We start from the raw sequence: 18,000 nt of genomic DNA, 5'->3' as shown, positions 1-18,000 counted from the left end.
AGAAAGAAAGAAAGAAAGAAAGAAAGAAAGAAAGAAAGAAAGAAAGAAAGAAAAAGAAAGAAAGAAAAAGAAAGTTCCCTGCTTCTCTATTGCCCCATGGGAAGCTTTAGGGTAGTGGGGTCTTCAAGCCAGAGTAACCAGCCCCAATGACTGATTGGGAGGAAGCTCGTGCATACAGTCTTGAGGGAATCTATTCCCACATTCTCAACCTCCAAATACACTCCTTCCTAAAATCAATCTGCCTGAGATCTGCTTGCTGTTTGTCATTTCTTCTTTCCCACTTCCTGGCTCACAATCGAACTTGCCTCACTTGACAAAGAAGAGGAGCCTGTCACCAGTCCTAAGTCTTACTGTGCTGTCCTTCCTGGAGCGTAAAAACCTCTAGGACACACACAAGGGGACCACAGAAGAATAATTTTCTTTCTTGTGAAAGAAAGCAAAGCCAGGAATACTGAAGGAGGTAACATCTCATTTCACCTGCAGGCAATCTATGGGTCTTACCTAGTTTAGAATAAGATTACAGAAATTAGTGGCAGGATAAGGTATTTTAATTAATTATTTGATAACTTAATTTTTAATAATTTAATAAATTTTGTTGATACACATTAATTATCTTATTAATTTTAAGGTTGCTATACTTTCTCTGACAGAAAGCAAGCTGAACGGCTTGACAATGAGAACTGACTTCGTAAATTCATTTATCTTCCATAAACTGAACGCACTCAAACTATAATGCCAAGGTTTTCACAAAAATCCATTTAACATACTTAGACAATATACAATAAACAGGAATTACACCTGTTGCCACCACTTAAAACTACACAAAAATTTACGTCAACTTCACAGTGTGTCAGAGATTATGTGTCATAGTTTTTCAAAATTCTTTTAGATCATACATAAGCAATTAAGTTTGAAGACCACTGCTTTGACTTCTCATGATATGGATGGCTAACGTCCCCCTTAACCATCAAACAACTAAAAGCAAAGTTTTTAAGAAGCAGACAATAAAAAGTCTTTATAAAATGGGACAAAGGCATTTGTTATTCCCTTATTCACTTGTTTTTATAAAAGATTTCTTTATTTATTTTAGAGACAGAGAGTGTGAGCCGAGGAAGGGGCAGAGGGAGAGGGAGAGAATCTCAAGCAGACTCCCACTGACACAGAGCCTGACCCGGGCTCAATCTCAGGACCCTGTCATCATGACCTGAGCCAAAACCAAGAGTTGGACACTCAACCCTCAACCGACGGAACCACCCAGGCGCCCCGCCCTTATTTATTTATTTATTTATTTATTTCACAGCTAGTTATTGAGCATCAGCTCTATATTAAAGACCACTTCAAAAATCCCACACAAGAGAATAACATGAATATATATTACTGCTGAAACATGCTTAGTGCTAGAACTGAAAATCACACCAAATCTTATGGGAGTACATTACAGAGGGCAAGCAACTCAGCCTGGAACTTGACCAAGCAATGACCTGAGGAGGGATAGAAGTGGGATTTCCAAGACCAAGAAATGGTACAGGTGCTCCGGGAAGGCAGATCTGCATGTACGACGGTTTAGGCTTAAAAAAACAGTATGTCTCAGCAGTGGTGAGTGGCCAGGTCAGATGTATGTGGCAAAATGACAAAAGGTGTCCTTGCAGGCTGTTGAAGGACTTGTTGTGCCATGCTTGGAAGTGGGACTTTTAACCGATAAGCATGTGGACCAATGGAAGGCTGTTGTGGCTAATAATCTTTATTTCTGATTATAGAAGACACTTATTTCAAGAAATTTGGAGAATACAGAAGAGCAAAACAAATAGAAATCACTTGTAGTACTACTACTGAGAAGAAATCATACATAACATTTCAACTGAAATCCCTCCACTTTCTTGGGGCACCTGCCTGGCTCAGTCAGTTAAGCTTCTGCCTTCAGCTCAGGCCATGATCCCCAGGTCCTGGGATCGAGCCCACATCAGGCTCCCTGCTCAGCAGGGAATCTTCTTCTCCCTCTTCCTCTGCCCCTCCCCCCTTCTTGTGTTCTTGGTCACTCTCTCTGTCTCTCTCAAATAAATAAATAAATAATCTTTAAAAAAAAAAGAAATCCCTCCACTTTCTTACATATAAATATAGATATATACGATTTTGTATATAAATATATACATATAACCAGGGATGAAAGGTACAGCATAAAGAATATAGTCAATATTATTATAATAACTCTGTATGGTGACAGATGGTTTCTACACTTATCATGGTGAGAATTTTGTAATGTATATAATTGTTGAATCACTATGTTGTATACCTGAAACTAACGTAATAGGTCAACTATATTTCAATAATATATATATACATATTTTACAAAATTAAGAAAAAATAAGGTGGTGACCCACTTTTTATTACTTATAATAAATCATCAATATTTTCATATACCATTAAATATTATTTTAATATAATTTTTAGTTGTAAGGTAGTATCCAAAAGTATGGATAAACTATTTGCATGTACTTTGCTATAAACTGGGAAGCACATTTTTTTTGTAAAAATTCCCACAGGTGGAGTTTCCAGAGCAAAAGACATATGAAATTCCAAGTCTTGTCAATAGTAGTTCTAAATTTTCTTCCATCAATAATTATATGAGAGTGCTTGTTTTCAAGAACCCTTATGGACACTGATTTTTGGTTTTGGATTTGTTTTAACTTTTTTTTGTAGTTTTATAGGTGAAAATGGAATCTCACTATTGATCTTATTTTTATTTATTTGCTCCCTAATAAGATTGAACATTTTCCATGTTTACATGTCCCCTGTAGTTGTGCATGAAATGGTTATGATATCCTTTGTCTTTACCCCATTCTTGTGACATCTCAACTAGCTGGCTAATGGTTGACAAGTCATTGTTAACATTCTGAACTTCAGTCTCTGGTGTTGTTGAGGGTATTAAATGAGATCATGTATTTGAAAGCAATATACCGTAAAGCAGCAGTCACTCTTTTTTGTTTTGTTTTGTTTAAATAAAGAGCAGTATGGTGAGTGGTAAAGTGTTTTGGAGTCAGAGAAACTTAGGTTGACCCTTTAGCTCTTCCCTAATTTGTTGTCTAACTTTGTGCTAGTTGCTTAAACTAAGTTTCAGTTTCCTAATAAGTAAGTAGTGATTTTACCCACTCCCAGTCTTGGATTGAGGGCAGAATCATATATAATTCACCAGGGACTTGCCCCTTGGGTAACTGGGTGGCTGTTGATGCCAACAAAGGAAATAGCAAATATACTGGGAGGGGAGGGTGTGTGAAGCTTGGCGAGTGATGAATGTGAAGTGCTTGAGGAGCATGCAGGAAATTTAGAAATGCATAAGAGAAGTTCAGGAAAGAAACTGGGGCCAGAAATTTGCATTTGAGACTCATAAGTACATTGATCTCAGTTTGCCCTGAGCTTGGGGTCACCCACAGGGGGCATGAAATGCTAGAAGAAAGCCTAAACGGGGACCCCATGCCCATCACCATGGAAGCAGCAGGCAGGGAAGAGGTAGAAGTCATGGTCTGAGGATAAAGAAATATGGAAACAGTGGTTGCCCTAAAGCTAAGTGATCAATTCAAGAAGAAAGGAACCGTTTTGACGTGTCAGCGAGGGCAGAATCCAGACTGCGGTAGGCAGCAGCCCATGAAAGATGAGGGAGTAACAACAGGCGTGACAACAAAGGGACGGGGAGGAATGGAGATGAAGGTGGGCGGACGAAAGCAAGGGAAGACTTTTTTTTTTAACTGGAAAACATTTGAATGGGAAAAGGAGTCAGTTGAAAGGAGATGTTGAAGCTCTTAGAGAGAGGACTGCCGGCCCCCTGTTCTAAGATGAAGTGAGGTGGTAATAGCTCAGTCAAGGGCAGGGGGAAACATCTATCGTTCTCTTAGACATGGAGGAAGGAGGAATACATAATTCCAAGGGTGGCCAGGGAAGTTGGAAGCATTCATACATGATAATGGCTTCTCTTTTCTTCTGTTTTGGAGAAGGCAAGGCCGTGCAGATCCTGAGAGAAGTTGGGGCTTTTGGGAAAGTGGTAAAAATCTGGAATAGCCTCTGGGGAAATGGTAAAGAAAATTAATTAAGACAAATGAAAAGATGTCCCAGGAAGGTTTACAGGCCCTACTGAGGTTGAAACAAGAACAGTGTAAAGCTTACAAATGATTTTATGATTTTCCTAGATAGCACCTACCTCACCAAGGTCCATAAAGTAACGTTTTGCAGGAAAGGAACCAGCGGAAGGAAATGGGAATTGAGAGAGTTGTAGGAGAAGAACTGAAATGACTGGTCTTGGAACAAGCAGGGATTGTACCAGGCAGGGTCCAAAGGGAGCACTGAAGAGACTAGAAACCTTGAACCTGAAAGACTACAGTAAAGGTGGGATTTAGAGACAGACAGAGCTGGACGGTTAGGAAATTCTGGGCTGAGAAGAGATTTCAGAGTGTAACATTTCCAAACAAGCACCACTATCCTGAGCAAATGTGATCAAGAAGTGTCCAGAATTTGGCAGGTGATAGTCAAAGACTGGAGGATGAAGATATAGCCAGATGGGAGGCAACAGTTGGGTGAACGGATTGTAGACTATGACTTCCGGGCCCAAATTCTGGCTTTGGCCCCTACCAGTTGTGTGAGCTGACCCAGAACCCTTAACTTTTCTTAGCATCCACTTTCTTATCAGTAAATTACTTAGGTCACAGGAATGTTAAGTGAATTAAATGAGACAACACGAATCGAGCGCTTATCCTAGGGCCTGGCACAGAGGAAGGGTTTGAGCATGTTACCTATTTCATTAGATGGAAGGAGAGGGTAATGGAAGATTTTTGCAGCAGAGCAGAGAAATGATTTTGTCTGAAATTAGGAGGGAAAATGTTAAACTTCTTATTTTTCCCTCATGCCTAGAACAGCCTTTGAAACTCCTAAAAACAAAGAAGTAAAATCAATCTGATCCCTTTCTGACCTGACATTTTCCCACAAACAATTTTGCTAGGCAGATAAAGAATTATTCTCTAACTTGTATCTTTAAAAATGAAGTGAAATGAAGGCCTCACTGTCAAGTTGCTTATATAGATAAAACCAGTTTCAGATATTTTGGAAAATGTAGAAGTAGGGCACTGGTTTGGTAACTCCTATCTTTACTCAGCAGGTATAAGCAGTAAGGAAAGAGGAAATCAATAGGTGTTCTCAATCATCAAATATTGCTTCTTGAGAGGCTGAACATCCTTGATAATATTTTCCTGACTTTGAGATATACGAGAGAATTTTTAATAGTGAATGGATATAAGTAAAAATAGAAAACAACACAGGGATGTATCTCTCCTACATCTTCACGTTGACCGGTGTATGCAAACACATTGGACTGGAACTTGAGATCAGAGAAAGGAGCATTTCTTGAGGAACTATTATGTGCATGGTACTCTGCTGAGCGCTTTACACTTCACAACAAACTTGCAAGAAACCAGGCACTGGTTGCAAGGGAAATATTAATATTTCATTTTACAGACGGAGAACCAAAGGCTCCACAAGTAGTTCGATCTAGATTATACACAGAATAAATGGCGGAGCCAAAATTCAAGCCCTACTCTTACCAGGCTCCAGAACCTCCGAGGTTTGCATTACTTCCTAATCTTAATTGATCCAGTAAGTGCAACGGCTCCCCTCTCAGCGCTACCAGTTCAATTATCATTCTAACTTTCTTGTCTATCAGGGTGAAAACCGGATTTGCAAAGGAGAAAATGCTGAAGTATTTAGAGCAAACAATTAAAAAATTCTGACCTCCTTCCAGAAGGCTGTTACATTCTCCATCACTACTTCTGTAGTGGTTAAGTTATATTCCAACGTCTTATACTCTTGCTTTTGTAAGAAGTCCTGTTTACAAAAGAAGGCAAAAACATATTGTAGAGCTAGAATAGCATTATTGCTTTATTACACCCATTCTACACTCTAATAGTTCGGTATCCTGTATTTGGGTTTTATGAAGATTTATGAATACATTAGAAATTACTTCTTAATAAAATAATTGTTCACAGTGTTCTAAAGTTATTTGCCAAGCACTAGGATTTATCACATTTGAAAGGCATTCTTAAAACATGCTATTTTATAAAACTGTTTTTATACATTAGATTTTAACACGCAACTGATTCTTCCTTCTACACTTACATGTTAACCTGGGTGATAAATGTATAAGGCCTCCCTGAATTACCCTCCAATGTGCCTCAATTCAACATTAGGACAGAGAGAAAGCTAATGTCTTCACGTCTACAGCACCCTCCTTATTTGAGGCATCAATAGCATCACTTCTCTGGGTTACATAAAGGTATGAAGATCTGAAATCACTGATTTTAAAGCATCGAACCTTGCCTCTAAAAGAAGGGTTCAATTAGACATTATTAGGGCTCTATGAGGAAAGGTGGGAGCATCGGGAAGTCCTACCACAGCAGGTATTGAGGACAGCCTGCTCCTTGCCTCGCTTTGGCTTTTTCTCCTCTACTCTTCTCTCACTCACTCTCTCTACCTTGGTTTCTCTCTTTTTCTCCCAGTTTCGTTTCTCTGCCTACGTTCCTGTTCAGGGACTCTCCCTGTCTTTGTGATGTTCTCTCTTCAAGTTTGTATGTATGTTCCTTTTTTTCCTCTCTCTCTTCTCCATCTCTATCTCTATCTCTCTCAGTGGAGAAGGGTTAACAGAAGAAATAAGATTAGTCTAAGAGCTGTTATGGGTTCTGAACTACATTCCCCAATTTGTCTAACTCACAGATCTCAAACCCGCATAGTTTCAAGATGATAAATTTAAGGAGGGTGGCTGAGTAGAGACTGTGTAGAACGGGAGAGGGCAGGCCCTCTTTGAGGGGGGAGTTGCCACAGCTTATAAGGGAAGAGGACCCAGTTACTATATATTCCAGTTCTTCAAAAGACATGATTTATTGTATATGTAACATCACCCAACTTTTAAATGCTGGCAACTAATGCAAATGGGCTGTTTGTTTGTTTTTAATTTAAAGATCAAGTGAAACAGGTTCAAGGCTAAAATTAGGTCCATGGGCCACCACTGGCAAAGTCTGGCCAAGATTACATAATGGCAGAACCACCTAAAAGTGGTTCACCCTTCACCCTCATTTTTCTTTCTATCACAGTGATTTATTTTCTGGTTAAATATTTAAATGGATATCAAAAAAGTATAAGAATACATTTTTGATCTGTATATTAATTATAAAAATTACAACCACACATAAATTCATGGTGGTGATTCAATTAGCTTTATATATACTGGTATAATCACCTGAGGACTTTAGAACTTCTCTTCCAAGCTACCAGCTACACCAGCATTGCTAGGATGTGACATAAAATGCCATTCTCATCTAACGTTCTGGAAAGTAGGTTGAAAATTTTTTAAAAGTTTATGGTGAACATTCTTAGCTTTAGCTGGAATGTTTTATGACTTCCTGGTGAATCTGCTACCATCTTTTGCACATTTGCCAAGTTCATTAGAACTGATCTACTGGTTGATTAAATAAAATTATCCAGATTACAGGAACAATATTTTCTTTTTTTTTTTTTAATATTTTATTTATTTGACAGAAAGCAAGACAGCAAGAGAGGAAACACAAGCAGGGGGAGCGGGAGAGGGAGGAGCAGGCTTCCCGCGGAGCAGGGAGCCCGACGCGGGGCTCGATCCCAGGACACCGGGATCGTGACCTGAGCCGAAGGCAGATGCTTAACCGACTGAGCCACCCAGGCGCCCCTAGGAACAATATTTTCTTCAACTTCTTTGACTTGAGAGAATCTCACAGACCTTCATTTATTTCACTGTGCTTTCATCACAAGGGCTCATTAGACTACACGTAGACATCAAGAGAGGATCCTGTGCATCGAACAGGCCCAAGACCAAGACTTTGTCTCCAGAGAGTTTGCTCACTAGAAAAGTTCAAAACTGTTCTAAAATCATTGCATACGATGCCCAGTTAGGTACATTACCTGTATTTTGTTTATTGCTCCAAGAGAGTCATACCATGTTTGTACAGCCCAGGGGAACTGCCGAGTGACTGCCATGCGCAAAACGATGCAGAATGAGATGGTTGTGAATATTTTTCGGAGGATGATTGTTTTGATCAGTGCATAGGGAAGCACAGATAAAAACACCACAAAGAACCCTGAGAAGAAGAAGGCTGAACTATTGAAGTATCTCACATAGGCTGCCTTCCGGGTCAGTTTCAGTTCTGTTCTATAAAAAAAAATATATATAAAATTTAGGATGCTTACTAACTTTTCAAATACCGGGCATCTTGGAATATAAAACCTGAACAGAAGCTCTCAAGGCTTTCTGTCTGTGTTCTGATCCTAGCTCCACCCTATATGAGCTGTGTGACCTTGGGCAAGTTACTTAATCTCTCTGGGCCTCAGTTACCTTCTCTGAGAGAATAGCAATGAATGCACGAGTGTCTTGGACATCATACCTGTAAATATTTATTTTTAAATTATAATTCATAATCTCAATTATTATTTCTATTGCTATGATGACAGTATTTCAATATCTTTAATCACTTCATTATTACTCTGTAAGATTAGTAAAGATTTTGATTCAAATTTTTTATTTGTTGGTGCTTTAAGTAATTAAGTGTGGAAATGAGGACAACATTGCAAGATTATAAAGGAAAAATATACTTTTGTGATTCCCTAATGGATTCTTAACATTTTAGAAATTCTAGATTGGCTTTGGGGAACACTGAAAACAACAGATAAGTAGCAAAGGAGTGGTTTCTCAACCCTTAGCATGGGTGAAAATCACCTGACAAACTTGTTAAAATGCAGCCTCAGGCCCACCACCCAGAGATACTGACTGAGTGAGTTTTCAATCGGCTTCCAGAATCTATGTTTTAACAAGAACCCAAGGGATTCTGTTGCAGGTAGCTCCTGAAAAGTTACAAAAGAGTGGCTACTATAGTTCTCTGTCTCTCAGTTTAGTATAATTATTTGCAAAAATCATTTTTTAAAGATTTTATTTCTAAGTCATCTCTACACCCATCATGGGGCTCAAACCCACAACCCCAACATCAAGAATCACATGCTTCACCAACTGAGCCAGCCAGCTGCCCCTGCAACAACCATTTTTCACTTCTGATCTTCTAGTCTGAACTGCAAATGTGAACTTTTTTTTTCTTTTTTTAACACACAGAGAAGAGGTTTCAGTGCTCTAGCAGGCAGAAAACAGGGAGTGCCGATGCTGGTAATAAGAGAGAAAAATGCTGCCTTCAACCTCCATCCCACTCTGCCGGGACCAGAAAAATTAGAGTCTGCTGTGATCCTCCTATTCGGTTCTTGCAGGGGGAAAGGCAGCCATGAACAGACACGCAGAGGTTCTGCCGGGGGGGGGGGGGGAGTGAGCAACAGCACCAGCTGTGCCTGGCATGTGGGGGCTAGTTTCACACATGTGTAGAATTCAGAGAAGAAATCTTTCGGTTTTTGTTTTTTTTTAGTCTGAGAAAAAGTCTAACCCTGAGCACCTTGATAAAGAACATGAAGTTCCACGTGCCCAACCTAGACCATGATTCACAATGTAATGTGGTCTAATGCTTACTTAGTTCAATCACTTGGCACTGAAGGCAGACTGTGATTTTGGAATCTCACTGGAGTTTGGCCCCTGACCCTGCCAGTGATAGCCATACCTTCTTAGGCCAACTCCTCTTCCCTTTGATCCTACAGAATCCAAGTGTGTAGAAGGGAAACATACCATCTCCCAGGCAGAGTCATTGCCAAGAGAAATGAGAGCACAGCAGAGGGCCCGGCACTAAGAATCTATGCTTAGAATCCTTAATCCTCAACAGAAAAAAGGAATAATAGTGGCTAGGTTGATGTTAATAAAATGCTAGAAAACCTTGTTCACAAAAATGTTCACAAATTTGTGAAAATTGTTGTTGAAATGTATTAGAAACTGTTGAGGAAAATGGAAGAAGTGGTATGACAAGAAAAGAATAATGGACTCAAAAACATTTCTAAGGATCACCCAGAAAGCAGTACTCTCTGTAATAAAATCACTTGTACTTTATGAGTCATAAAAATATTTTATCAGTTTCTTATTAAAAAAAAAACCTGAAAGTGACTTTATTACAGAAGAGCGATAAAGGAGTAGATTGGCAGGGAGTTTTATACAGTCTCTGCCCAGTTCAATAGGAGCCCAGGCTGAGGCAATAACCCCTTTGAAGGGTATCCTGACGAGTTCTTCCAGAATATTACATTTGCTCTTTTGAGTAGAAGCAACTCTTGCTTTCCCATATTTACATCAGCACTTCCCAGTCTTTTCAGGTAAAAATTTCATGCCAGATTAAGGAACCAGATTACACAAGTTACAACCAACCATTTGCTATTAGAATTGGTCAGACAGAAATATGCAATAGAAAGGATGAATTTCATCTTTTGAGGAAGAAGAAAAATAAAAACCAAAGTCAAGAAAAGTCAGCACCTAGAATGACCTGACCAGGAGTCTATCTGGAGGCCCGAGACAACCGGATCCTCTGATCAACTCCTCCTCCCATTCTTGGTATGCCTGTGCTTACAGGCATAGAAGTGACCAAGGGGACAAGTATGATGGAAAACTCACATGTTACTAAGAAAAACAAGTTCAACTGACTAAACGATTCCCCAAGATCTTTAAGAATGTTTCATGGAAAGAAAATATAATTCCTTTCCTGGATTTGTCTTGAAAGGCATAATAAAAACAGGTGACCAATAATGTTTGGGAAATATTTACTCTTTCACTCTCTCTATTTACATGGCAAAGGACTTAATATTTCAGCATTTCTTTTGTTTTTCCAATCACACACCTGCAGCTCAGTTACCACTGTCTACCAGAATCAGCAGCCCCAATTCCTCATAACCATATTCACACCATCCAAGAGGGTACTCTGCTTTTTAGTATATTTTTCCCTGTGAAACTCTCATGTGCTATAGGACCTTAAATTACCTGGTCTTCAACAGTAGTATGTCTATCACTGAGTCTCCTAGAACCCTTTTTGACTGCAGTTTATAGAACACGGAACTTGATTGAAGAAAAATGGTCTCATGGCTGCAGAAATGCCCTAATTTATATTGTGCCCCAAACTGTCACAGGAATCATATCTCAGTCTGGGCTGTACTTTTTTGCTGGACATAATCCTTACCAATCAGTGAAAGAGAGGTTATCTGAGGTGAAACAAGACTAGAGACAGGTGCCAAGTACTGATTCTCTCAGGTGATGGCTTTCATTGCTTGAGCTGACCTCTCAAGTGCAGGGTTTCTAGAAACATAATTTATGGATATATTACCCTGCATTATTATTCTTAAGGAAGAATGATGATATGATATTTTAACCAAAGAGAAGGGTTTCTTTCATTTTTCATGAGCCATAACATAAGTTAAGTGAAATGGAATAACAGAAAACCACTTATTTGGTTCAGAATTATACAGTTATGACTCTGGTAGTTTCTTTTTTTTTTTTTAAGACTTTATTTATTTATTTGACAGAGAAAGACATGGCGAGAGAGGGTACACAAGCAGGGGGAGTGGGAGAGGGAGAAGCAGGCTCCCCGCGGAGCAGGGAGTCCTACGCAGAGCTCGATCCCAGTGAGCCGAAGGCAGACGCTTAACGACTGAGCCACCCAGGTACCCTCTGGTAGTTTCATTTGAGGTTTCAATCAGCCTCCAGCACTGTGATCATTATTGTAGTTAATAAGTATAACAAGGAGTCAGAAACACATATAGGAGGTTCTTTCATAAGGCATAAATATCTTTGTAATGAAAAATAACACACTTAACCAACTAAATAAAACTACAGCCCATGAAAATGACTTTATGCTACTTGATATTGATGCATGAATATTGATGTAACTTAAAACAACTGATAGTCAGAAACTTCAAATATGAACTGGAAGTAAGTCCACTGTGACATACTCATTTTTAAAATACTAAACATTGACTGGCTAATGATATTGAAATTATCAGAAGGACTTACTGTCTTATGTTTTCAATCATTTTTTCCATTGCTTCCTCCCAGCAGTATGCTTTAACAGATTGGATATTTTCAATCATTTCTGAGGTGATCACAAGTCTTTCATTGATCTTTCCAGCTCTCTGATCTCTGTAAATCAATCAATCAATCAATCAAATACTTAGTAAAACGAAGTCAAATTGTCACTAAGAACTACAAAAGCTTTTTTTAAAAGGCCACACTTCTTACCAAACAGATGGACATTTATTTTATTATCTGATAGATAATAACAAAAACAATAGCTATCTTTCAGTAAATGCCCTCTATGTACCAGACACTATTAGACACATTCCATAGACTGTCCCAGTGTAGGACACCTCATGGCGCTCCAGGAAAAGTGGTTATTTCCATTTTAAAGATGAAAAACCAGAGACTCAGTGAGGCAAAGTGGCTTGGGATTCAAGCCAAGAGCTAGCAGATTCCAAAATTTGTATACATTCTATCATCTTCTAGCTGACAAACTCTAGAAGTCCTCTATCATACACTGGGACTGGTATCACTGACACATTCTGTAATAAAAAGTAACTAAGGTTCTGGTGTGATGATCCATGACATGAACCAGAGTAGGAAAAACCTATAAAGCTCTATCCAAAATATATGCATTCCCTCCCATGCACATATATGCTTTATCCATTCTATCTAAGTCTTACGATCTATACAAATGAACTGAATCTGTACATATTTAAAAAGAAATTCTATAGACAGATACGCCAAAAAAAAAATACATCCCATTGATATAGGGAGTATTATTTACACTATTAAAATAATTCCTTTTTACTGATACCCAGTAAGTAGATCCCGGTTCAGTAAATAGAGCAGTCCTGGTTTTACTCGAGTAGACTTTGTGAAAATCAATTTAAAACCCTTCCGAGCTGTGTAACTAGAGGGCTACTACCTGTACTTCATCAAAATTCTTCCCAACACGGCTTGAAAAAGGGCGAGGACTATGAGGAAAGCAAGACCACAGAAGGCGGAGGCTTGTAACAAATCCCAGAGCAGCCCCATCAGGAGCGTCACTTGTAAGGGAGCAATCCACACAAAATGTGCCAGTGCCAGTCCCTGGAAAACAAAATCCCAGTGAAAACCAGTGACAGACAAACAAGCCTAGATGAGAGAAAGTGAGCACAGAGAACTCAGACAGTCAAACACATCATGGTTCCCAGCATGCTAAAATCAAGGTTTTCGTTCCATGGAGGGCACAGCAACGCGCATAAACATTCTACAAAAAGACTAGGATTTCCCAGGGAACAAATTTCGAGTCATTGCATTTTTCAGTGTATTTTTATTCAATGCAATTAAGATTAAATATCTTAAGTAGCATGTCAGGGATTTATTTTACATAATTTACTTCTATTTGGCTAAAGCAAGAGCCATGATGTAAACATGCAAGAGCAAAGGGATCTCCAAAGGCTCTCAGTATAACAACACTATCACCTGACAAAATATTAAGAATAAATGCATGCTTAATCCAATCATAACTTATTTAGCACCTGCTGTAGGTTTAACATGCTGCTAAATACTGAGAATGCTAAGATAAATAAAACACACTATCTGTCCTCAAAGACCTTGCATTTATTTGTGTCATAAGACAGCACTGAACAAGAATTGCTCAGAGTATCACATTCAGGCAAAGTAAATAACTGATTTAAAGTATTCAAAGGAAACAAGATCTGATAAAACTTGAATTTTGAAAAGCTTCATTAAATACATAGCAAGCCAAGATGCCTTTGCATTAGGTGGTCCCATGAGACCCCAGAATGGCACCTGGCTACACAACTGTTGCTGGCAGAAATAGAGAAGGTAGGGATGTGTATGACTTAACCATATGTCACCATTAACAGACCCAGGAAAACCCTTGGGCCTGTACGAGGTATAACGATAATGCAGAAAATATTAAGATTAAATCAGTAGGTACATACTTCATCAAATTTGTTCAGGTTGTTGGAAAGGAGACTAACAAGTTGTCCAATACTTATTTTATCCAGAACACGGCTTGACAGCTTTAAAGTCTAAAAGGAAAATGGGAAGTTAGATGATGCTGACAAAGAGAAGACATATATATGAATAAGTAACATAATAAAACAGCTGAAGAATGAGGTCACTATGCATGCATGTTTAAGTAAAGGTCATGAAAATTATTATTTTATGGTCATTTACCTTGGTATCTTCTCAGATTTATAAATATTTCTCTTCACAAAAAATACTATATTAACATGTCTGTAGTTATTTCATTTTCCAGCATCTAGACAGTAATGACATGCTTTCTACTCCCAAACAGGAATGATATTACACTTAAATATCCATCTATATAGTGTGGAGATTTTGGTGGGCTTTTTTGTTTTGTTTTTACAGGTAGCAAAATTTCAGATTAAAACCTGTAACCTTGGGGCACCTGGGTGGCTCAGTCGGTCAAGTGCCTGCCTTTGGCTCAGGTCATGTTCCCCAGATCCTAGGATTGAGCCCTGCATCAGGCTCTCTACTCACCGGGGAGCCTGCTTCTCCCTCTCCCTTTGCCCCTCTGCCCCTCTTCCCCACTTGTGCTCACTCTCTCTAATAAATAAAATCTTTAAAAATTAAAAATTAAAAAAAACTATAATCTTAAAGCAACACTACTGACCTACAGTAGAGTCCTATAGTAATTCTATTGAATATGATTAAAGTCAATAAAGTATATTATGAATAACTGAATCATTAATGATTTTGTGAAAGATTGTATTAACAATACAAAATCCTTAAATATTACAAAGAAAAATACATCCCTATACACAAGTAAAATTAAGTAGATAATTCACGATTGTGAAAGATCACAGTCATACTTTGCGTGCAAAATTTAATAAGAATTGATTAGCCACTAGATGCTTCCGATTGGAGGATACCCATCCAACATTTGTTTCAACTAAATGTATATGTATTGAGCACTTAGGAGATGCAAATCACTGGATTCAAGGCTTCAGGGATTATTATTAGGATTTCTTAATACATAATTCTTGCCTCAAGGTAACCTAGTACGCACATAACTAAATTTGATATGATAAATGAGTTAAAGGGAGCAGAATATAATAGGGTGGTTAAGAGAAGGTTCACATATCTGGCTACAAAAATCTGGATTTTATTGAGGAGGTAGAATTTAAGATGGGTGTGGAATAATGAATAGCATTTAGATAAGCACAGATGAAGAAGGAATCAAAGCAGTTTATTTCAAAACACTATTAGAACAATATGACAGGGAAAATTCTATTGAGCTGGGTTACACTGGAGCCAGTAACAGACTGTCTCAGGTGATTTTGAGTTCAGAGGGCTTAACAGGGAGCTCTGTGCACAGAGGGCACTCAGTAAATATTTGTTCATGAGATAATTATCTCTATCTTCTAGAAATTCACAGGCAAAGATAAATTTAGTTTGTATTTAGATTCATTATTTTCTTGTATTTTTTAATTTTGAATTGAAGTATAATTGACTTCACAATCTTGTCTTAGTTTCAGATGCACACCATAATGATTTGACAATTATATAATGTATTTAGATTCATTACTTAAAATATAATTTGAATGTATCATAGTTGCAGATTTTAGAACAAAGCAAAACAGCATTGTAGTACAATATTTAGGATACTGTAAGAAAGAGTTAGTGGCTGCCTGCCGTGTGGATGGAGCCGGTCAGATATGGGACCAGTTAACTTTAGGCTCACTTTAGGGACCAGACCACAGCCATGGGAAGATACAGCTGCATTTTCCTAGTGATGATGCCAATGCAGGCTAATAAGTGCGCCTAGAAGGGTAAACAAATCGGGTAAGAGCACAGCTACTCACAAATGAGAGAAAAAAAGGACAGACACAATAGCTTCTAACTTGTCCTGAACGTGTTCTGGACGTGAAAGGGCATATATTGCTGTATTTGTGCTAAACGTTATATATGGACGTATTTACAAACTAACCTTCTCCTTCTTTGATCCTTCCTCCCCTTTAGCCTAGAGTACCTCAGACCTCTCTCCTCCTATATAAGACAATTTGCCTTGCTATATTATTCCAGTACTTTTCCCCCTCTAATATTTGGAAAATCCTCCATGTCAAGGACTATGATTCACCCATTTCAGAAATCTTGACATTTTTGCACAGTGCTCTATAGGTCTTAGTTTCTTAAAATATCTTATGCGTAAAACGGGGAGAATAGGTCCTACCATAGAGAGTTCTAGAGAAGGTCAAATGAGATAATATACCTAGCTCACTTAGAAGCTTGTCATGCACATCCTTAGCTATCACTTACTATGATGATAATTAGCATTTTTTATAAATATTTTTTAGACTGAATTGAACTTTCTTTGATATTCATGCTGTGCAATTCTACCTCCCAAGTAATACCCAATAATTTATTCACTTACATAAAACTTCTGGATCAAAATAAAATTTTTGTTGATTTATTACCCATGTTTTCCTGGTACTTGTAAACTGAAGAGGTTGTAGCTGAGGTAATCTGATTAAACTGTGGACTCCGTTTTTTTTTTCTTGTTCCTCCATAAAAGGCTGTTTTGAACAATAAAGTATGACTGTCGAGGTTTTACAATACAACTGACCTTGCATATATATTGTGGAAGTGTTATGGGTTATTTGCTAGAGGTAATTTCAGATCCAGGTCCCTTATAAGCCAAGCATACAAAGTTTTTACAGTGGGGGAGGAAAAAGAGAAGAAGGGTAAAGCAATATCGAAATGATTCAACCAAAAGAGCTTTCTATAATGACTTGGTAGTTCCAAGCAGTCACACATAGTCTAGAAAACACGTGTTACTGAAATGACCTTAAATTGGTTTTGTAAGGTAGGTAGGTCTTAATCTGCATTCACCTAAATCATGCTTCAGCAACTTGGGCTTCTGACTGGACAATGCACACAGAAAAGCAGAGAAGGTTCTTATGGTTGCCATGCATGTGCTGTTGCAAAAATTTTTAATTTGCAGAACTCACAGGATGACAAAAATCTAACTCAAAATAAAGCAGTGGATGAGTGGATGCCATCACTGGGTTACAACTAATTAAGGGAGAAACTGTTACCTCTTGGATTAAGACTAACAATTACATACTATACTCTTGTTATTGAACATAAAGATACATGGCATTTTACCACAAGATGATATTTTGTCAATGACTTTTATGCAGATAGTATCATTTTAATGGGGAGCCACAGATTCCAAAAAATGATGACATCACTAATTTAATAAAATGAAATCTATAATACAGTTTATAGAAGATGCTCAATAATTATTAGCTGAAATGAACTGAATTAATTACCAAGGAAAATTAGGAACATTATTGCTGTCATTTACTACACAGGCATACAAAATTGATTTCAGCGTTTATCCCTTATGTGTATCAACATGATATTTAAGACATTTAAAACACAGAGACTGTTCAAGAAAGTATTACCTTCTTATAAATCAAGCTAAACATAGCTATTCTCATCTGCATTCCAATGTGGTGAAGGCCAAAAATGGCTGGGTGCAGGAGCAGCGTCCTCATGACAAAGAGAAGGCATAAGCCTATGCCTAGGTAAATCGCAATGGAGCGTTCTTCCTTGTTATCTGGGTCGTAGGAAGCTATGATTCTTCCCAGTAAGAGAGGCTGGACTGATTTGGTGACTTCCTGAAAAGAGGAAAAACCAAGAAATTAGATTTCATTTCCTTTCCACAAAATGGCCCCATAGTTTCAACATAAGAATTTTCATCTTTAGAGAAGGATTTAAAAGGGGCTTACACAGAGGGCCACACCATATGTAAAACTCTTGACATTATTTTCAATATTTTTATGCTTTGAAATAAGATGTGGTTTTTGGTTCTAGCAAAAGTCATTCGGAGACAAGTTTATGTATAGGGTATTTTTGATTGAAAAGTGAATAGTGACCATAGAGCAAAGGTGTGGTTTCCGGAATGGTGTGTTCATTAGTAACATCTACATAGCAGAGTTCATGGGATATTTGCATTTGATTATCACGACACACATGAA

The 18,000-nt window shown here is 38.1% G+C and overlaps 1 protein-coding gene across 1 annotated transcript in view; it reads right to left on the bottom strand.

Annotated features, from left to right (window-relative positions):
* Positions 1-18,000, bottom strand: part of CFTR (CF transmembrane conductance regulator) — a 166,168-nt gene that overhangs the window by 104,280 nt on the left and 43,888 nt on the right. Inside the window, exons 4-9 of the mRNA XM_073899110.1 lie at positions 17,425-17,640; positions 13,930-14,019; positions 12,906-13,069; positions 11,975-12,100; positions 7,966-8,212; positions 5,770-5,862 (exon numbers count right to left, since the gene is read on the bottom strand). Of these exons, the coding sequence (XP_073755211.1) occupies positions 5,770-5,862; positions 7,966-8,212; positions 11,975-12,100; positions 12,906-13,069; positions 13,930-14,019; positions 17,425-17,640 (936 nt within the window). The remainder of the gene's footprint in view (positions 1-5,769; positions 5,863-7,965; positions 8,213-11,974; positions 12,101-12,905; positions 13,070-13,929; positions 14,020-17,424; positions 17,641-18,000) is intronic.

The sequence above is a fragment of the Callorhinus ursinus genome, unplaced genomic scaffold (assembly GCF_003265705.2).
Source record: "Callorhinus ursinus isolate GAN/ISIS: 27379988/994484 unplaced genomic scaffold, GSC_fseal_2.0 scaffold12, whole genome shotgun sequence".
Classification (NCBI taxonomy): domain Eukaryota; kingdom Metazoa; phylum Chordata; class Mammalia; order Carnivora; family Otariidae; genus Callorhinus; species Callorhinus ursinus.
The sequence above is the reverse complement of the archived record's forward strand: the minus strand, read 5'-3'. Positions and strand labels throughout refer to the sequence as shown.